This window comes from Crotalus tigris, unplaced genomic scaffold, assembly GCF_016545835.1.
Source record: "Crotalus tigris isolate CLP2741 ecotype Arizona unplaced genomic scaffold, ASM1654583v1 scf7180000020608.1315917, whole genome shotgun sequence".
Classification (NCBI taxonomy): domain Eukaryota; kingdom Metazoa; phylum Chordata; class Lepidosauria; order Squamata; family Viperidae; genus Crotalus; species Crotalus tigris.
Window position 1 is genome coordinate 705,852 of NW_024098104.1, and position 21,069 is coordinate 726,920.

Consider the following 21,069-nt stretch of genomic DNA (forward strand, 5'->3'; position numbering starts at 1 on the left):
ATCCCTCATGTTTGTGTGGATTTCAGATGCCGTTGGGTGTGTTGATCCAGAAGAATGCACTAGAGTCTGTGGAACAGAAGTTGGATGTGCCAACATTGCCTATCCCAAGCTGGTGATGGAACTCATGCCCAGCGGTAGGTGAAGATGAGATGGTGCCCCTTGCTTTTATAGAGGCAGCTTCCTGTGGCACGTGGTCTTCCTCTTCCACTCCTTCTTCCCTTCCTCCAATTTAGTGGTTGCACTTTTAATATCATCTCGCCTTTCCACAACCTCCCAGGCCTGCGGGGCTTAATGGTGGCAGTGATGATGGCTGCCCTCATGTCATCCTTGACGTCCATCTTCAATAGCAGCAGCGCCCTCTTCACCATGGACATCTGGAGGAAGGTCCGGCAGGAGGCCAGTGAGAAGGAGCTGCTGCTGGTTGGAAGGTGAGGGCAATTGTGCTCTTGGTTGATTTTGCTCTATCAGAGAAAAGGGGGAGGGATTCACAATCCTATTAAGTCTGCTGTCCCATATTTTGTAGCTAAACCAGCACTGCCTACATTAGGAGAAAAGGGAGAACTTAAACATTTGCAGAAGTTTGGTAGAATATCAACAGAGGGGGGAGTGTCTACAGCAGTCCCGTGAGGGCTGAGCAAGCAGATATCCATAAATGTTGGCTAGCTGTTGGACGAGGAGGAGAAAACGGGAAACTGAGATCAAAGATGAGGAATCTAATTCATCTCCAACTTGGCACATCAGGGTTTGTCACTGGGATCACATTGAAGAGGGAGACTGAAGAGTGAAAGGCAACCTTGATGGGATGCTGAAGAGATAAGCCATGTTTCAGCTGCCTTATCAAAAACTGGTTTAAAATCTGGGCCCAAAGCAACAGTGGCTCAGCCTGATGACGTTGGCCAAAAAGGGAGTGCCAGAATCCAGAGGTGTGAATGTACTTCTTCCAAAAACATACTCGATGCAAGCTTGGAAAGACTGTGGGATTTCCACTCTGTAGGGAAGGTACCAAATTGGGCAAAACTATTTTAGAGGCTTCAATTCCAGGCCAGAATTGTTCTCGTCTTCGTCGTCTCCTCCTGAGTAATTTTCCAGTCTCACTTGCAATTCAGTCTCTCTTCCTGTAAAATGGGCTCGACAATCTCACCAGCATCTGCTGACTTCAGCGATTGAGTTTGTTTATCTGATACAGCGAGAACTCAAGTGACAATTGTCTGGGTTGCGCACCGATCTTCATCACGGTTAATCACAGAGCGAAGCCCCTTTTATTGCCCTGTTTGGCCAGCAGTGATCGCCTGGCTGGGCCTGGCGTGATCTGCAGGGTAAACAGTCCCATCCCCTCCACAACTTAATTGTTTTCCTCTTTTGTCTCTTTGTGCTCATCGCTTCACTTGTGAGGTGCAGAGAGGAACCAAGATGTCACCTCGGTGCAGGAGAGAGAGAGCTGTGGGAAGGGCACGCCTGGGTTTCAACCTAGTTCCTCGGGGATTTCGCAATGTTTAGTTTGGCAGGTGGAGGGGCCCAGGCTCCCTTGGGACTGCTGAGCTTCTTCTCTGCTGGGGGAAATGGGAATTCAGGGAGGTGCCCCCCCCTTGGCTCCCGAGAGGCTCCGGCAGAACTCAGATTGTGTCCTGGGATCAGGAGCAACAGTGGCTCTTCCGTGCTCTGATCCGTCTGGGAAATTGGGGGGGGGCGATTTCTACAGGGGAAGGAACCGCAGAATGACGAGAGAGAGAGAGAGAGAGAGAGAGAGAGAGAGAGAGAGAGAGAGAGAGAGAGAGAGAGAGAGAGAGAGAGAGAGAGAGAGAGAGAGAGAGAGGTGTTGGGGGAAAAGCAAAACTATATCACTAATTATTGTATTTAGCTGGGGGTGGGCGTATCTGCTGGGCTTAAAACATTTTCAGATCGTTCTCAGCTTACATTCATTTAGAGACTGAAGTAATGATGGCGCTGAAAAAAGTGACTTAGGACTGGTCCTCGCATTGACGACCGTCGTAGCACCCCCATGGTCATGGGATCAAAATTGGACCGCTTGGAAGCCGACATGTATTAGGACGGTTGCATCATCATCCTGGGATCACGTGGTCGCCATTAGTGATCCTTCCTGCCAAGTCCCGACAAGCAAGATCAGTAGGAGAAGTCAGATTCATTTAATGACTGTGTGATTCGCTTAACATCTGCAGTGAGTTGCTGAATAACCATGGTTAAAAAAAGGTCATAAAACGAGACACGACTCATTTAACCAGCACTTTGCACAGTGGTCGTATGTTGAGAACTCCCTGCGTTCTTCACCTTTGGAATCACAAAAACCTCACAAATCCCATCGCTCCCAGTCAGAGTGGCAGGGGATGGTGGGATTTGTAGTCCAACGAGGCCAAGCTGGGCAAAGCGCCCCCCCCCCTTTGGCAGGAGCCCTTCCTGCCCCCCTCCTGCCTCCATCCAGGAGTGGCTGATCTTCAGGGGGCGAGGCTGAAGCTGCCAGGTGGGTTGTCATGGGGAAGAAGCAAACAGCCCCGCTTGGAAAAACAGATCCTGTCTCAGCAGGCCTTCTTTCCGGTTTTCCTTATAAGGACGAGGCAGGTCTCTTTTCTCCCTTTTGTCTCCGGGATCGATACCCTTGCCTCATCCTGCCTGGGGAGTAGCACGCGGCGAGGAGGGGCTGGAAGCCAAAGGGGGGAGTGGGCCATTCCAGGACTGGATCCTGGTCAGTTCTGGGGGCCACAATTGTCTTTGTGTGTCCCGGGTGGCCCGTTCAGTCTCCTGGGGGAGAGGAGGAGGGCAGTGTGAAGTGAGGCTGGTGAAGGATGGACCGCTTGGCGTGGAGCATCTCTGCCACCTCGTTGCTTCTGCTGGGACCCTCCCAGTTATCAGTCAACACAGACCTCCCCTCTTATAACTGGTGGGCTGATGGCTGGCTGGCAGTCCTGTTAGACCCGAGTGGTTACCCGCCAGACAGGGTGGGGGTGATGGTGACACACCAACCTGTGGCTCTCCCCATGCTGAACCACCGCTCCCTGCATCCCTAATCCCCCCCACCACTGTGAAGTCCAAGGGTATCCTTCATTGGGGTCAACTTCCAGCTGTTCCAACCTCTGGAACAGGCTGTGATGACCTCACACACCTCAGGACATCACCGTGCCAAGGAGGCCAATGACGTTTCCCTGCCTCTGCTTTTTGTTCAAGCCCTTTTCTCCTTGTCGCTTTGCCTCCCTGGGCTTGGAGAACTTTCTTGTTTTGAATGCTGATTGAGAAATGCCTGCAATGGGCAGAACTGGGCCACTGCCCTGCTTTGGCTTTGAAAGAAGCGGCAGGGTGTGATCCTGACACACCCAAAGGCTTGGAGATAGATGGGCAGTTATGCTAAAGCTCCGTTTCCAGGACTTGCTGGCCATTTGAGGACAGCCCTGCGGAGGTGCCTAACCTAGCAGGTCAATTAAAAAGGCTACTTGGTGCTTTTGCATCCTATGCTTGGATCAGTAATAATCAGAATTATTAAGTTGTCAAACCTTCGAGAAGGTTCTCTATCCAATACTATCCAGGTGTGCTGGACTGCACACTCTCACCTGCCGATTAGCCTTCTTTCTTTCTAAATGTTTATACCAAAATTTTTCAATCTTAGCAACTTTAAGACTGTGGATTTCAACTCCCAGAATTCTGGGAATTGAGGTTCACATGTTTTAAAGTTGCCAAGGTTGAAAAAGACTGGTTCATACCTTCTTCCTTGGTCTTCCCGAAAAGCTTCCGCTCAGACATTTTAAATGTCTGATAAGTTTAAATTTTAAAAAGTTACTGCTTCAGGAATTGGGGGAAGCATGTCTGCCCACAGCCATCGCTCGCCATAAGGTGCTTTCCGTGGAACATCAGGAAGTTGCCAGGCTGACTATTCAAATTTAGATAACAAAGACATTTACGTTTGCACAAAAGATGTGTGTTTCTCATTTACCCGCCTCATTTAGCCCTGCCATCGTTCCCCTTTTTGTCGTTCCTAAAATTTTGGGTTGGGCTTTGGCACCGAAGCCCATTTCCTGAAATGCTGATTTTCAAGGTCAAGTTGAAAAGGCAGAGTTGGCTTTACATCTCTGCAATTTCTCTCCTTAATCATCTTCCTCCTCTTCCCCAGGAGAGCTACCAGAATAAGGGGGTGCTTTAATTAAGATCTGATTGGCTTTTTTGGCCTGAGGTATAAATAAACAGTTATCATAACAATGTGCCCGGACTTGTTGCTTTTTCTTCTCTTTATCATGGTTTTCTCAGTGCTGATGGTGCGTTGCGAGGATTTGTGGGTTTTGTATGGTGTGATGGAATGTCTTAACCGCGTGTCTCTCTTTTCTCTTTCGTTGGTGGCTTCCCAGAACTTGGTGGACCTCCTCAGTAGCCGTGAGACACCCTTCCTGGCTGGGGCGTGTTGAGTGATGTCTTGCAAGGTGTTAATAAGCATTACATCTGAATTCCTTCCGCAGTGACTCTCATGCCGCAATGCTTGGGAGAAGCAGGCGACACAGTCACTTCCGAATTGGTGTGCCATGAGTGGGTTCGGTTGGGGGTTGCCCCTGAAATTGAGAGTGAGTCAGCTGAGTTTCCACAAAATTCTTGTTGCAAAATTCCTTCCTCCATCGTATGATGGGCTGCAAGGGGACGTGGGTGTGTTTACAAGGGTGTGTCAACCCTCTGAGCTAGTCCAGACTGGGAAACCAACATCATGAATGTTACCTTGATTGTAAGGATGGAGAAACAGAAGCCTGGAAGTTGCAAGTCTGGAAGCATTTCCACCCCACCCCCACCCCCACCCCACTTTGCTTTTACTTCTCAGACAACCCGGGAAGGTTGATTCTGAGCTGCTTTCTCAAATTATGCTTCTGGGTTAGATTTTGTTTATCTGGTGGTTGACTAGGCTGTTTCTCAAGCTCACCGTCCCAGCCCTTTATATCTCCTTCCTGGAATGGATTTCAGATGTTCGGGGTTGGGTCTGTCCCTCCTTTAGCCATTCAAGATCATCCTCAGTTTTGCAGAAGTGCATGAAATCCTAAGGAAATAGAAAACTTAAAATAAGTGAGAACTTCAGTGAGGATGGAGTGTTGCTCGGTGGCTTTGAAATGTTATTTGAGTTGGGGGAAACCTTTGTAACCAGGAAGGAGAAGGACAGAAGAAGGAAGAAAAGAAGGAGAAGGGAAGAAGAAGGAAGCAATGAAGAAAGGAGAAAGAGGAGAAGGAGAGGAAGGAAAAGGAGAAGGAAGAAGGAGGAGAAGGAGAAGGAAGGAAAGAAGGGAGAAAGGAGAAGAAGGAAAGAGAAGAAAGGGAAAGAGAAAAAGGAAGGAGAAGGAGGAAGGGAAGGAAAAGGGAGGAGAAGGAGAAGGATGTTTATTGCAATCAATGACCATCCCAGGAAGGAAAATGAATCAAAGAATCCTCAACGGGGACACAATCTCTTTTGCTGCAGGTCGAACAGAATCCCTGGAAAAGTCCATCTTTGAGGACTCTGTTGTGATTCCTTCTTTTTGAAGCCCCTTGGGGTGATTCTGGAGGGTGGAAGACAGGGAAAATGAGCGCGGGGGGGGGAGACAGGAAGGGCAAAGTGACCTGCGGGGGGGTGTCTTTGCTGCTTTGGCAGGGTGGTGACCATTGTCCTGGTGGTGGTGAGTGTGGTGTGGCTCCCCATCCTGCAGAGCTCCAGCAGCGGTCAACTCTTCATCTACATTCAGTCGGTCACCAGCTACCTGGCCCCTCCCGTCACCGCCGTCTTTCTCCTGGCTATGTTTTCGAAGAGAGCCAACGAGCAGGTGACTTCTGTAGCGTGTGTGTGTGTGTGTGTGTGTGTGTGTGTGTGTGTGCGTGCGCACGTCTGCGCCTTCAACAGTGCCAAACCTCTGGCTGCCCCAACACTGCTTGGGGAGGTGAAACCAATCCGTGCAGCCCTTTGCACACCTGGCCAGTGTACAAACCATCAGCCCCGGTCAGGAGAGCCTTGTGGCGTATTTGATCGTGGCCGTGACTGGCTCACCTGGATTTAGAGCGAAAAGTGTGGGAGCCCCATTGAATGAATCCTACCATAGCATTGGTTGGGGAATTCTGGGAGTGGAAGGCCACAAGTCTTAACATTGCCAAAGCTGGACACCCCTGGTCTAGACGGTCTTGGCTTTCTTGTGCAGGGGGCCTTTTGGGGTCTGACGGTGGGGCTGGCAGTGGGGCTGAGCCGGATGGTCTTGGAGTTTGCCTACCCCGTCCCCCGCTGCGGCATCCAGGACCCCCGCCCTTCATTTGTGAGGGACCTGCATTACCTCCACTTCGCTCTCCTCCTGTGTCTCCTGACTGCGGTCACGGTGGTGGGCATCAGCTGGTTGACACCGCCCCCACCTGAAGCCCAGGTCAGTACAGGAAGGAGGGATGGCAGAGCCCCCAGAGGGCCTGGGCGGGCAAGAAAGCCGGGGGCATCCACAGAGGTGCCCCTGGGACTCCCTTTTCAAACTGGGGTTCTGAGGGCCAGGAAGGACTGAGATTGTGGCAGAGCATTTGGGGGCAGGGAGGAGAATTAGGGGGTCCCACAGCCACCGCTCGGAGGGGGAGAGGTGAGCTCCATCTCCAGGCTGGATTCATGCCTGATGCTCTGTCGGCTGACTCAGAGGAGGGCTGGGTTGTGCCTCTGGCTAAGCCGAAGCCACAGCTGAGAGCCCACAAAGGCTTCAGAGCCTCCGGCTGACCACGCCATGGCTGAGCCCCGTGGGCGAGCCGGCCTTGCATTCCTGCGCTGGCGGGAGGCAGGCAGGGCTGAGCCTGCCCATCCCAAGAGTGAGTCCACTCCCTCCACGCCTTCTAAACAGCCACCTCCCCAAACAAAGTGGCCTTTGGTCAGAGACGTTCTGGGGAAGAGCATGCCCTGGAATCCCTTCTGAGCCCCCACCCCCTGAGAACCAGTGCCGCTGCTTTCCTGCTCGCTCCCCAGGTCGCAGGGGAGAGGGAAAATATGAGTGGGTGGAAGGTGCCATCAGAAGGATGCTTTCGGCTGGAAATTGATCCCAATGATCCTCTTCTTATTGGCCCTGGCAAGATCCAGCCTATAAGTGGGAAGGGAAGGATCCGTACGCTATCAGCTGCCACAACTTTATTTTTCTGTTTTGGAAAACACTGTAGATAAAGGATGTGACTTGGTGGACTCGGCGGTCCCTGGAGGCGCCTCCATCTGCCCATCTCCCTGGACCCCCATGCCTGCCTGGAGCAGAGGAAGACGGTGGGTCTCGGGGGCAGGAGCCAAACTTCTCTAGAGTTGATGCCAAACAAGGCAGTCCTACTCTGAGGATGAAGACAGAAAAGTGGGAGCAGTGGACTGGGACTCAACCTCCCCGGGATAGAAAGTGACAGTACATTTGGGGGGCACCCAAAGGGCATCCAGCCCCCTCCAGGGCTGAAGGAGGGGAAAAAAGAGACAGAGACACCCACATGTGCCAGGCAGAGCAGAGTAATGAAATGTGTCTCCCGGTCCACCTCTTGATTGTTCTCCTTGGCATTCCTACTCTAAGGTGGACTGCTACTGCACACGGAGGTTAGGTGGAAATTATGTCTATGGAGAGTGCCCTCTCTGGGCACCCCGATTTTTAATGCCACCTTCGAACTTTTCCTTCTCTCCCTGCCAGCTGCCCCAGGAATCCTCCAGCTGGGGTCCTCCTGCACCGAGAGGGACGTCGAGGGTGGCCGGGGCAGGCAGAGGGCAGCCGCAACTGGCTTCTGGTCCCAGGTCTGCTCTGCCAACGCCGTGATCCTCCTCTGCGTCAACCTCTTTTTCTACGCTTACTTCGCTTGAAGGAGCCTCCTGGCTGAGTTCGTTTGGGGTGGGGGCAAGAGGGATGAAATCAAAGGAAGGGACGTGTTTGTATTCAGCATGAAGTTAAAAGAGGGGCTGTGGGTGCTTTGCAACGGATTTCAGCCCTGGCGTCCTTGGCAAAGGGACTTTCGGAAAAGGATCTCGGGGAGGCATATAGAATATTTCTCAGAAGGGGAAAGGGTTTTGAATGGAAAACTTTATTTCCTCCAGAGACTTTTTTTCTAAAAATAAAAGAAATGACTTGGGGAGGGGGCAGGAGAGAGTTCTGAGCAGCAAGGCGTTCGTAAGTCCTTTTCAAGTAGCCCAGTGGCTCAGCAGATAAAACCCAATAAATCACTTTTTTTTTTTTTTTTTTTTTTTTTTTTAATTGAAAATTTTTACATTTTACAAAAACAAATCCCCTTCCCATACCCCCCCCTACCTCACCCCCCCCCCTTCCCAAGCTCCCAAACCCTCCCCTGGACTTCCCAGAGCTGAGTACAGGCTTAATTAAAAAAAAAAAAAAAACTTAAAACACTTTTAAAACCTAAACAAATTTAAATACAATCATCATTCTATATAAGCTCCCTCCAAAAACACAAATTTAAACATTACTTTCTTTGAATATCTATATCTATAATATAAAATCTAATTTCTCCCTCTTTCTTTATCCTAAAACGAAAAAATAAACATACAAATCTTTGTTATACCATTAAAGCTAAATACTCTTAAAGAACTTAAAGTAAGTACATATTTCCTTCAATCTTCATAATCTTCTCTCCTATCCAAAAAGAAAAAAAAAAAAAAAAAAACAAAAACTTAAAAAACCTATAAGTCCTAAACAAATCTAAGCACATTTAATTAAACAAATTATTTTGTCTTAAAAATATTAATAATAATATTTAAAAACTAAAAACACTTTTAAATCCTAAACAAATCTAAATACAATCATCACTCTATATAAACTCCCTCCAAAACCACAAATTTTTAAAATTTAAAACATTAGAATCCACTCACTAAAATAAGCAAATTATAATCCCTTCAAAACACAAATTTAAACAATATTATCATTAAAGGTTCAAAACTTAAAACAACAAAGTTAATAAACACATTAAACATTTCAATCTTCACCAATAACTAATTCCATCCATAAAAAACTACATCCTTATCAATCTCAATTATATTAGTATTATTAATTATTCACATTCCAGTTTTTTCCATTCTCCATTCTTCCATTCTTCCATTTCCCTTCTCCATTCTTGTATCAAACTCGTAAGAAATGCTGCAAGTTCTGCCTTAGGAGACTGCTCCAAAATTCCTGAATCTCCCATCGACTCCGAAGCCAATAAGGGTTCCTTAAATTCCTCCTTGTATTGATCTTTACAATTGTAAGTTGTACAAGTTATCCTCTGCCCATTCCTCTCTTGTTGATGCCCCTCAGACTGAGATTTCCCAGTTTCCATTTCAGGCAACAATTCCACCCTTAAAGATTGCTCCAAAGACTTTGTAGGTCTAACATCTCCCAGAGATTCAGAAACCACTAAATATGAAACTTCCTTAACCTTCTTCTGTTGCTGCTTTTCTTTGGGATTATATACTGCACAAGTTGTCTTCTGCTCCTCAACCTGGACTTGTTGAGGCCTCTCACACAAAGATTCTCCAGTTTTCATAAATATAGGCTCTTCAAACTGTGATTCTACATTCTTTTCTTCCAAAGCTTTAAACTTAATTGATGGCGATGCACATACCCCCAGGACCGAAGTATAAAAATCTTTTGCTTGAAAAACAGTATTAAGTCTATAACATGTCCCCAGGTAATTCACCACCATTCCAATCGGAACATCCCATCTGAATGAAATTTTTCTCTTTTTAAGTTCATTTGCTAAAAAAGCAAACTCCTTTCTTCTTCTTAAAATTTTAGATGGGATCTCTTTAAAAATTATAACATCTTGTGAAGCAATTTGAAATCTCTTCTTATAATAGGCTTGCACAATTTCATTGCGTAAAGATCTTTTACCAAAGTAAATTACCACATCTCTTGGCAGATTCTTCTGTGCTGCCACCACAGAGTTAACCCTAAATAATTTTTCAATTTCATTAAGTATTCCCTCTTTTTCTTTATTCAAAATCAATGCAAAGTCCTTTGCAACCATCTCCTTCAGATCTCCTTGCAAAGACTCTCCCAGGCCTCTAATTCTTAAGGCATATTCCATTTGTCCATATTGAAGCATAAGAATCTCATTTTCCATTTCTTTTTCCATACTTTCAATTTTCCCCTCCATTATGTCCACTTTTTCAGCTACCTCTTCCACATGGGAGTTCACCTTTTCAAGAACAGAAGCAACACCTTCTAAAGCCAAAACAAAATCTTGTCTCAAGATCTTATTGTTTTCCTCTAAAATCTTTTTCATTTCTGCCCTAATTTGAATTATAACATCTCCCATCATGTCTTGCAAGTCCTTCATAGTTATTAGCTGACCCCCAGAAGAGGGTGAAACTGTTGATTTAGAAGCTGTAGAAATCCCTGGACGCTTTGGAGCCATCTTAAAGAAAAACCTTTAGTCCTTCTTAAGAAATTATAAAAATTCCTTCAAAAATCATAACTCCCTCCAAAGAAGGTCATTATAATAAAAAGAAAAAAGGGAAAAAAAGGAAGAGAAAAAGAATTAAAAAAAAGTTTTACTCCTTCTTAAAAATTACAAAAAATTAAACAAAAAAAAAGTCCTTCAAAAAAGGGTCATTACAATAAAAAAAAAGGGAGTTCAAAGGAAAAAAAAAGGGAGAAGAAAAAAAAAAATAATAATTAAATAAAAAAAGTCCGTTCCAAAAAAAATACTTAGAGATACCAAAAACAACCATTCCAATCATAAGGAAATAAAAAGAGAAAGGGAAAGGAAAGAAAGAAAAACACCAAAAAGCCTGCCGGTCAGCATTCTAACTTCCAGAAAAAAAAAACACCGAGGAGTTTGCCGATCGCCATTTTACTTTCCCTTTCAACAAAGAAAAAAAATAAAAAGAGAGAATAAAAATAGAAACAAATCTTAAAACTTAAAATCCAAATAAGTCAAAGAAAGCAAAAACTAAATCCTCTACTCAGCTCTGTCCATTTAAAAAAAAAAACTCACCAGTTCTCTTTAAGCACGGAGGTGTTTGCAGCGGCTCGTTTTGTCCCTGAGGACAAAAACAGCTGGGAAGCGGAGACAAGTCTGAACTCCGTGGGAGCACTCCTTTCACCCCCCCAAAAAAAAAAACTTGGGGGGTGCGAAAGAGGCTCTACCACTATTCAGACACTCTCTACCCCCCCCCTTTGCCCGGGAGGGGGATTTTGAACCGCTGAACAGCTGGTGTCTGCTGTTCATAGCGGTTCTTACACTTACCCAGGAGGACGGCTACAAAGTAGCCGCCATCACGCACGCAAAATCCACCGGAAGTCCCAATAAATCACTTTTTGAGACTTGTATCTCTGGCAGAGCAGAGCTGCTTAGGAAGACAGGGACCGCCCTCCCGTCTCCTTGGAGGGCCCCAGTGTGGTCTGAGGGCCACTTGGAGGCTGTATCGTAGTCGGTCCCCAGCCGGGGAGGCCCACCTGGTGGAAAACAGCTCCCAGCCCTACAGTGGTCCTGATAAGTTTTGGGAGCACCTCTGCAGGGAGCTGAGCAAACACCCGATTTGGGGCAAGGCTCATAAAGATTAGGAGGGCAGGAGAAGGTCAAGGAGGGGAGCGGTGGACTTTTTGACCTGCTGGATGATTATCAGCACCTTCATTCCTTGCACTCGGCAGCTGACCAAGAGGACTGCGGAGCAGAGAGAGCTGGATTGGATAACAAAATGCCAATGAAATGTTTAGAAAGAGAAAGAAACGGGGGAATTCCCCCATTTGCTTCCTGAGTCCACTGGTGGGAATCACTTTGGCATCCATAAGATAACTTTTGAGAATCTCCTCCTTGGTATGAGATCAAAACTCTGCAGGACACCCGGAAGATTTGCAGGAAATCTCCTCCTGCGGCAGGCAAAGAGGGGCTCTAAGACCAGAGCCACGGGGTGGGGGTGGGGGTGCTGGGTGGAGCAATGTTTCTCAACCTTGGCCGCTATACGATGTGTGGACTTCAACTCCCAGAATTCCCCAGCCAGCGCGCTCTGCAGGGTATCTCTAGGAGGGACCTTTCCACTATCCGTCTGCGGTCAATGCATCTTGTCAGGGGATGCTGGGAATTGTAGTTTTTCTCTACAAATGTGGGGTGGTAGGAATTTACGACAAATGATCTCAACAGGGCTGCACCAGCAGATCGGATCGGAGGTCTCTTATTCCAGCTGTAGGTCATTCCAGCACATAAATTCACAAAAGGCTTTCAGCTCTTTGACTTCATCAGATGCCGGTAAGGTAAACCTGGGCCGTAAGACAGCTTTGAACAAGGGCTGGCTTAGAGCAGCGCTTCGATTGAAGCTGGATTGCAGTTTTACTTCTAAAAATATATTGTTTTACAAAACAAAATAATTAAAAATATCCAGAGGTTTGTTTGGCCTCCAGTGATGGGGATCAGTCTGCAAAGTATTTCAACCAGCGATGAATCCCAAAGTCTCGGCTTCTGAAGGGCCATCCGGGTGTGCAACGCGCCTCTTTTAAGATCGGAATGTGAAAATGAAAAATTTTGCCTGGCTCTGGCTAGGGGTGAGACGGAGCAAGAGGAGAAAAAGCCCAGAGGGGACAGCTGATCACATCCGCCAGCCGAGGGAGCCAGGTAGCTCACATGCGCAGGGGGAAAACGTAGTTCCGAGGGAAAAGGCCCACTTTCACCCCCAGCTTCCCTCTCCACCAGTGGGGGTCAGAGCAGTCCAGGATCTTCAGAATGTCTCCTCTGCAGAAGCTCAGCTGTGAGGGGTTCTCGGCCAGGAAGTCAAACTGGGCTTGGACAAATGTTGCCTTCTTGGGCTGCATGGAAAAGAAAAAGAAGGAAGAAGAAGAAGAAAGTGGGGTCTTGTTAGCAAGCCTCTCTCCCCCCCTTTGTCCCAGCTCTGTGGTTGATGTGGGGTGGGAGATAAGATGGCGGCTCCTCAGAGGGAGAGTTTGGGGATCATTCAACGGGACCAAAGGACAGAAGATGTGGAAGGCCTTTGTCTACCTCATCTAAATTTGATTGATGGAACCTCTTGAGGCAGGATGTCCTGCAAGGTCAGCCTTGGCCAGGTGGACAGTGGGAGCCCAGGAGATCAAGAGAGGCTTCAGAAGAGGTGAACATCTAAATTTAGGGGTTCAATTGCAAGTAGTCCTTGACTTAAAACCAATTGTTTAGTGACTGTTTACAGTTACAACAGGATCAAAAAAAAAAAGAGGGGAAGCGGGGTAGTTCCTTACCTCCTCGGCTTCTCCATGGTCTCTCAGGAAGACCTGCCTCTTCTTGGCAATGGTGGTGGTTCGGTAGAAGTCCACCAGTTCATTGATGGAGTTGAACTTCTCCTCCCAGAGGTGGTACTTGCCCTTTTTCTCCCGGAGAACTTTGAAGTGCAGCACTTGGTCTCCATAGCTAGGAGAGAAGCGGAGGATGAAGTTAAGAGGTGGGGTGCTCAGAGCACAGCTGGGCATTTTGGTGATGGATTGGGCTTCCTCCATGGAGTAGGGGTTGACTTGATGGCCTCAAAGCCGCCAGGTTGGTGATTCTGGGAATTTATTACATGGATCAGAGTCCATCATGGAGGAAGAAGTAGGGTGACATTACATATCATGTGTGTCCACCTCTGGAAAATACTGGGTTGAATTATCAGAGGCCAAAAATTTTCTGCAATTTTACCATTCTTCTAAATCAGGGGTGTCAAATCAGGGCCGGATGCATCATTGCAAAACCCACACGTCACACTGACTTTGCGAGTTTGACACCTCTGCTCTAAATGCTCAGAGGGATCCCAAATCACCTTCCAGCCTCCAAAAGGAACTTTCATGGTTTATTTAGCTGCCTGGCTGGCCGGCTTCAAGCTAAACCCTACTTGCAAGCTGCTTTTTTTTTAAAGTCCCCTCCTTTGAAATTCTAGCACTTGGGTTAAGCCATAATTATACCCTGTTCTCCTTGCTCTGCCTTATAAGCTTTCGGCTGCTGAAACAGGAGAGACATAAAGCTGATATAAACACAAAGAGGCGACAGGAAACAGCTTTACTTTCACAGCTCCTGTGTCAAGTGACAACTTGCATCTGCAAAGTTGCAGATTAAACATCCCAGAGAATTTGAGCAACGTTTTGATTCAGGCAATGCACTGGACAGCAATTTTCTTTGCTCTGGGGTGCCGATGCCTGGAGTGTTCACCTTCCTGGGATGAGAAGGAAAGAAAAACCGGAGAGACGGAGCATCAGGGCTTGTGGCGCTGTGGATGCGGCGGTTGGAAGGAAGTACCCTGCTAGGGAGGGAAGAAGCAGTTCAGAAAGCTTTGTGGGTTGGTCTGAAGAAGGACTCACTGCAGGAGAAGAAAAATTGACATTATGTTGACTTGTAAGCTGCCCAGAGTCATTGGGTGGATGGAGGAAAAATGATAGAATTAGACAGCCACCATGACTGAGTTTTGGGGGAGAACTCAAAGCAGCTTTAAATCCTGTGGTTTTCCATCTCAGGAGGAGGATTCTGGCCTGTTGACATCTCGTAAAAGGAGGCAGGAGGATGGAGTTATGGAAAAATGCAAAGGCTGACCTGACTTTGCAGCTTCTGAAGCAACTTTGGTAAAACCTGTCTGGTCTAAGCAGGGGAGGAGACCTCAGGCCTGGAACAGGACCTACTTTGTCCCTTTCTCCTAGAAGGGCAGGTCCATTTCTGGAACTGGGCAGAGAGAAGAACGAGGCTTGTAGGTGATGAGATCTTGGCACGGGGTGTGTTTTGATCCTGGAAATGAGTTGACAGCCCTTTGGCCCTGCAAATCCACCCAGGATGACTCCACCATTTTGGCCATATAATTGAGGGCATGAAGGAAGCATCTTTTCATTGCTGTCTCTGGAAGCTCAACTCCCTTGTTGATCTAGGACGAATCATCTCAGCCTCTTCCACAAGCTCAGTTCGAGGCTCTTCTCCTCCCTCTGAAGAGGACACACCTGGGCCTGGTACCTGTCGTATTTTAAAAACACACCTAGGAACTATTCAATCTTGGCTTGCAACCCACCAGGCTGGTTCGTCCATAAGGGAAACCAGATTTGCTTAACGACTATATCATCCACTTAACAACCGCAGGGATCTGCCTAACCCCCGTGGCAAAAAAGATTGTAAAATGGGCGTGACTCGGTCAACCACCGCCTTGCTTAGCAATGGAAATTCTGGTCCCCAACTGTAATCATAAGTCAAGAACTACTAATATTTAGGTCAGGGGTCTCCAAACTTGGCAACTTTTAAGACTTGTGGACTTCAACTCCTGGAGTTCCCCAGCCAGCAAAGACTTGAAGCGAGATGTGAAGCCCTGGAGCCTGTGGCCTCAGTGGCTCCAGAGTATGCTGGCTGGGGGGGGGGAGGCTGGGGGGGAGGGGAGGGCTGATTGAGGTCCTTCAAGAATGTGCAGAGTGCACAGGGTCAAGCCATCTCCCCAGCCTGATGTGTCTGGTCTGTTCACACTCCAGGGAACCAGGGAGAGCAGAAGAAGCAGAGGCCTCTCCTGTGGCAGGAAGTGGGACAGACCCCTTGTCAGAAACAGCAGGGATAAATCCTGCAGGCACAAAGTGGTAAAATGGGCTCCAGAGGCCTCTGAGAATTGTGCTCACGGGGAGCAGAACCACACCCTGGTAAAGAAAGGAGAGGTCAGTCCTGTCATGTTTAACGGATAGCTTCGGGGCTTGTTGCTACAGGTTCTAGTCCCTTGGAAGCAGAGGAGGTGCTGTGAAGTCTCTTCTTGGTCACGTTTGAACAAGGCAAAGAGAAAGGAAGAAAATGCCCAGATTTAACTTTGAATACAAAATGGGTCGAGGTGGGAAAAAGGTGCCAAGCTGGCAAAGTGATGGATGAAGTCATATTCCCCCCCCCCCAGGGTTTCTCTCCCTAATGGGTTGCCCTTGGCACAGAAAGCTATCTGGGAGATTGGCACGTCAGGCTCTGCGCATCAGTCTGAACTTGAATCTGGATTGTGTCCTCTTGCCACCCTCCCTCCTGGGCGTCTCCTTCAGCAAAGCAAGTTAGTTTGGAGAGTGGCATTGTTGCCTACCCGGTTGTGCCCAGGGGGCCATGGCAGGTGTGGGAGGGACCGAGGAGTGGCTGAGCCCCTCCAGATGTGCATGGATGAGGAGGGGGGGCTTCTGTGTGTGCAGAACAATGGGATGTGAGGAGCAAAGAGGAAGAGTTGGAAGAAAGATGCTGGATGACCTTAGAGCAGCGTTTCTAACTTTGGTGACTTTGAGGGGGTGGACTTCGACTCCCAGAATGCCCCAGCCATGGGTGGACTACCGATATAAGCAAAAGTACCTGCTGTTGAATAGCCAATCAAGATTACTGCAGAAGCGGAAGCGTGCATTGGGCTAGTAGGAATTTATTTTATTTTAATTGTTCTCTCATTTCCCAAAGCTAGGAAATTGGCTCCTTCCAAGCTCCTTCCTGGGGTTTTTTTCCCCCTGGAAAAGGCGCTTGGGCTGTTTCCTGGTGTTCAGAGAGCACCCTCTGGTGTCCCAAGCTGCAGCTGACAGCAACGGTTGTGTAAAGCAGGCGTGTCCTCAGGGTTCTGTTGACAGGCATTTTGGTCCTTGTGTTCTCACAGCAGAGGGACACACACTTGCCTCCCGCCAGCCTCAAGGCAAAGCACTTACTTCACAGAGATGGAGAAATCCCCTGGGCTGCTTTCGCTCTCCCGGATGAGAAAGGCGCCCCGGAACCGTCGTTTGAGAAGGGCCTTCTCGGCGCCTTGCCTGGAGATTTTGCCAGAATACCACCTGGAGGGTCAGAGGCAGGAGGTGGAATTAGGGGCGAGAAAGAGCAGGCCAAGATTCCCAATTTATGAAATGCGACAGCCACGGGGGTGGCCGAGAACGTTTCAGTTCCACTTGTAGCTGAAGAGCGCGTGGGGTGCTCTGGCCTCTCCCTCCTGGTTTAGTTTTGACTCTGTGAGAACGAGAGCGGATGGCCATGCTTGAGTTCTTTCGGTGAGAACTTGAACTAAGCTCTCTTTGTTACAGGAAGGATCTGTGGACCGTGTTTGAAATAGGTTGGAAACACGCTTTGTGCCTAACCCTGCAGACAGAGCTCTTGACCTCTCCCTAGGGACAGCCCTTGACAGCTGAGGCCAGGCGGGGAAGGGACAGGCTCCGGGTCTCAGAAGGGGAATTAATGGGGATCAGGCAACCCACAGTTTGGTAAGAGATACTGGTCAGAGATTAGGCAGTCTCTTCATCAAATCTCTCTGAGCAGAACAGCCCAGGGCAAGTCTAACATTGTCATAACCCAGCCCCATGATAGCACTGCTGAGTTTTATCCGTCTTGCCCAAGTGGGAAAGAAAAAGCTACTTACGGATGGGGTTTCATTTTGATGTAATTTTTGGGGACGAATCCTTCCAAACCCAAGAGCTCAGCTTTGTACCAATTCTGGTCCTCTTCCATGTTTAGAATCTGTGGACTCAAAAGGAGGAGTAAGCCAACATTGGGCAGAAGCTGTGGGGGAAAACTGGCAGAAGGCTGTGGAGGGGCTGGGTTGTAGCTGAGGTGGGGGGGAGATGAACCCTCTTAAGTAGACTCCATCCTGGCATTGAGGAAGCCCAGAGGAGCATAGATTATTTTCCCAAAGCCGAGTGGCACCAGGGTGCAGTCAAAATGGCTCTGCTTATTTCAGGTTCTAGGCACACTTTTTAGAAACACGGAACACTCTGTACAAAAGCAGGATTAATGTAATGCTCTTGGGGGTATTTTTTAAGTTTGGGAATTTAAGCAAGGCAGATCAGAACTATATCGTCTCTCTCTCTCTCTCTCATCTATGTATCATCTATCATCTCTGAGCTTGCTTCAGATGGCCAATTTTATTCAGCTGTCCAACTGGATCTGATTTTTGTGTATTTCAGAACAAATGCACTTGGGGCTTGATCTGCCAGCAACCCAGACAATCCCCCTCCCCAATTACCTTGAGCGTGTCTCCCTTCTTAAAGGGCAATTCATCCTTCTCCGAAGCCTGGAAGTTATACAAAGCCAGGGCTTCCATTTGGGGGCTGGTCCTTCTCTGGCCCACAGCAAGACCTCAAAGACGCCACTTCTCCAGCCTGGTTGGCCCAACTCGGTTGTCCAGCAAAGGCCTGTTGAAAAAGCCAGCCTGGAGTTCCTTTTGAGAAGCTCCAGGCTGAGTTGCCTTTTGTCTTCTGTGTATAGCAGCACCCCAAAGTTTTATTTCCAGCCACGGGTCAGGAGGTAGTTTGAGGCCAGAAAAAGAAGAGGAAAAAAATCTGTGCGTAAAAATGAGACAGGAAATGTATTTGAATATGTTTGCTGGAGGGGTGTGCAAGTGTGTGAGGAACAAAGAAGCTGCACCTGCAGAAGGCAACTTCGCAGAGGGGAATTCCTCCTCTTCTCCCAGGGGGCTTCCTGCCCCCTGCCCCGCTTCGCTCAAGGCAGGCGCGTCTGCTCGAACCCATCGCCAGCTTCTAAAATGCGAAAACAACTTTTTTTTCCCTGGCCGCAGCCATGAACCCAAGCAAGCCTCTTTCCCCCTCAGCTGGCTCCTGTTGCTTTTCTAGGTGAAAAACAACAACAACCAAGTAACCATTTGTTGAATTTGTGTAGTGGATGCAAAAGGCAGCCCGGAAAGTTTCTGCTCTGATTTTTTGGGGGGTCCTGCCCCCAAATCAGATTTTTCCATTGTCTTGCTGTCTTTTCCAGTGGATCTGCAGGATTATCCTGCCTGTTGGTTAGGAGGTTGGGGGCCAGTGGCCCTGCACCCAACCCTTGCCAGTTGCCCAGACATGGGCACAAATCTTTCTAAAATGCCTCATTTGGCCACAAGGTGGCGAGAGGGCCTTGGACAATCTTTTGCCTGGGAAGCCGTCTAGTTAGTAGCTTGAAGTGCGCCAGATCAATCAATCAGAATAGAGCTGGAAGGGACCTTGGAGGTCTTCTAGTCCAACCCCCTGCTTAAGCAGGAGACCCTACACCATTTCAAACAGATGGACGTCCAGTCTTTTTTTAAAAACCTCCAGTGATGGAGCACCCACAACTTCTGGAGGCAGGCTGTTCCACTGGTTAACTGTAGAATTATCTCAAACCAGCAAAAAGATACGACCAGTTGCCCTGACTCAGCTTTCAGACGATTTTACCTGGGTATCTGAGAATCTTCACTGACCCGTGGCCCAACTCACGTTTGAATTGCTCAGCAGGATTTTCTTTTCTCCATCTTTCGCTTTGGTGTCCTCCTGCCTTGGAGGAAGCAACCAGTTGCTGCTTTCCCACTGGATTAGCAGAGCAACATGTCATGGGAACTCAGCCATGTGAATTGACCTGTCCCAGTCCTTTTCTTTGTTCGAACAAGGCTTGTTTGTGAGCACAGAGCCTTTGGGTAGCTTGCTTTTTTAAGGTTGCTATTTATTTATTTAAGCATATTTACAAATTGCCCCAGCCCATTGCATTCTGGGCAGCACAGGATAGAAAATGCTAAAAGCCCCCATCTGTCACTCCCCTGACCAAACAAGAGCAGGGAGAGAGACACAGAGAGACACAGAGATCGTTTTTCCTGGCTGACCTCATTTCAAACACGCCAGGATGTGGATGAAACAAACAGCCCCTGATCTGTCACTGGAGCATCCAAGGCATCAGCACACCCCCAGCTTTGCTCTGTCATCAGCCTTTTAACCGGGTTTGGATCGGGTCACCGAGTAGGAAGTTAGTTGCCTGGGCAGATGTGCGTGGGGCACACCCAGTCCCTTGGGCCTCATTGTGCCCAACTGGGGAGGGGAGTTGCATCTGTGTTGCTCTGGCCTTTTGTTCCAAGGCACCACACTTCTCTTCTGTCTGGGGAATCAATTGTGGTGCGTAGGGCTTTGGGAGGAGATAGGTAAAAACGGGCAAAGGAACTTTGCCAGCCAAATGTGGCTGGCATCACTTAGCATCCCACAGATGCCCTTGGCCTCTCACTTGGCAAAGGCCAGGACCACGGAGGGATGCGGCTCAGCATCTGTTTTCTTACTCTCCCTTTTGGCTTCCTCTGAGCAGGTTGGTGAGATTCCTGGCTTTCCCCCGGCTTGGAAAAAGAAGATTGCCAGGTTGGCTGTGCTCACCTCACCCTTAATCTGGTTGCTGAAATAACCCCTTCTCTAGGCTCCTCATAGGCTCGCTTTTTAAAGGATGCTGGTTATTTATTTAAGTGTATTTGCAGACTGCCCCAACCCACTGCATTCTGGGCAGCGCAAGAGAGGCCCAAGACCATAAAAGTGCCCGACTGACTGAGTCCGAGTTCTGGGTGAGCCTGCTGTTTAGAAGCACCTGCCATTCTATTTTCCTCCCTCCCCATCAGTCTGGTGAAGCAGATTGGTGGGAACCGGGTGGGTGGGTGAGTGGCGGGATCTGCAGCCTGCCTTTCCAGTTTGGAAGGAAAAGGAGGAACGAATCAGGGAATGGGGAGCCCTTTCCAAGCCTCTACTCGAGAGGTGGAGGAAGATATCCACAGGCGCATTTTGACTTAGCATGTGCTTTTACTGGATGTCGGCTCAGGACAAGATCTATTTTGCATTAAACAACATTCCTGCGAAGTTGGCTGAGCTGAAGGAGAGTGAGTGGCCCCAAAGACCACAGGGTGTTGCAAGACTAAGAGTTAACCAGAATCTGTACCAGCCCAACATCTTAACCAAAATACCCACAGGCTCTCTAATTTTTTTTTCAAATGATTTTAATGCTTCTATTTAGATATTATTGATTTTTTTTTGTCTGTGAGTGACAACTCCACCAACAGCCCCACCCGGGGACAGGCAGGACGAGATTCCAGTTCTGAAGGCTGCTTTTCTTCAGTTCCCACCGATGTCTGACAGGGTTGCCAAAAGCTTCCTGGCTGCTGTCAGACACATCATGGGCAGGCAGGCTATTTTTTGTTTTTTACTGCTTCCTTTGCTTTTCCTGATCTAGTGGAAACAGCCTGTTTGGCCAAGCATCGGAGGAACGTGGCTCCAACGCTGCAAAGGGACGCAGAAATAGGGGAAAGGAAGAAGGAAAGGAGGACAAGGCAGCCACAGCCCCTGAGATTCCTTGGAGGGGCTCCTGGGAAGTTCTGGGATGCCGCGCGTGCACACACACACACACACACACACACACACACACACACACACGGCCACGTCCTGCAGGTGGGAACATTGAAACGTGATGCTTTGACTG

At 48.3% G+C, this 21,069-nt stretch overlaps 2 protein-coding genes across 7 annotated transcripts in view; one reads left to right on the top strand and one right to left on the bottom strand.

Annotated features, from left to right (window-relative positions):
• SLC5A10 (solute carrier family 5 member 10) overlaps positions 1-8,143 on the top strand; it is a 40,543-nt gene extending 32,400 nt beyond the window's left edge. For 4 of the 6 annotated variants that reach the window (XM_039367937.1, XM_039367934.1, XM_039367935.1 and 1 more), the window contains exons 10-15: positions 27-134; positions 278-428; positions 5,603-5,771; positions 6,141-6,356; positions 7,120-7,216; positions 7,620-8,143. In XM_039367937.1, the coding sequence (XP_039223871.1) occupies positions 27-134; positions 278-428; positions 5,603-5,771; positions 6,141-6,356; positions 7,120-7,216; positions 7,620-7,786 (908 nt within the window). In that variant the 3' untranslated portion in view covers positions 7,787-8,143. Of the gene's footprint in view, positions 1-26; positions 135-277; positions 429-4,454; positions 5,553-5,602; positions 5,772-6,140; positions 6,357-7,119; positions 7,217-7,619 lie in introns of those variants that run through there. The other 2 variants (XM_039367936.1, XM_039367939.1) reach the window with 2 other exon arrangements.
• A 2,964-nt stretch (positions 8,144-11,107) lies between these two features.
• On the bottom strand, positions 11,108-18,153 carry LOC120319268 (GRB2 related adaptor protein). The gene is made up of 5 exons (XM_039367948.1): positions 17,843-18,153; positions 17,240-17,337; positions 16,542-16,664; positions 13,140-13,308; positions 11,108-12,716 (listed from the first exon to the last, which is right to left on the bottom strand). Exons 1-5 carry the CDS (start codon positions 17,918-17,920, stop codon positions 12,531-12,533), a joined length of 654 nt encoding a protein of 217 aa, XP_039223882.1. The 5' UTR covers positions 17,921-18,153; the 3' UTR covers positions 11,108-12,530.
• Positions 18,154-21,069: the final 2,916 nt, after the last annotated feature.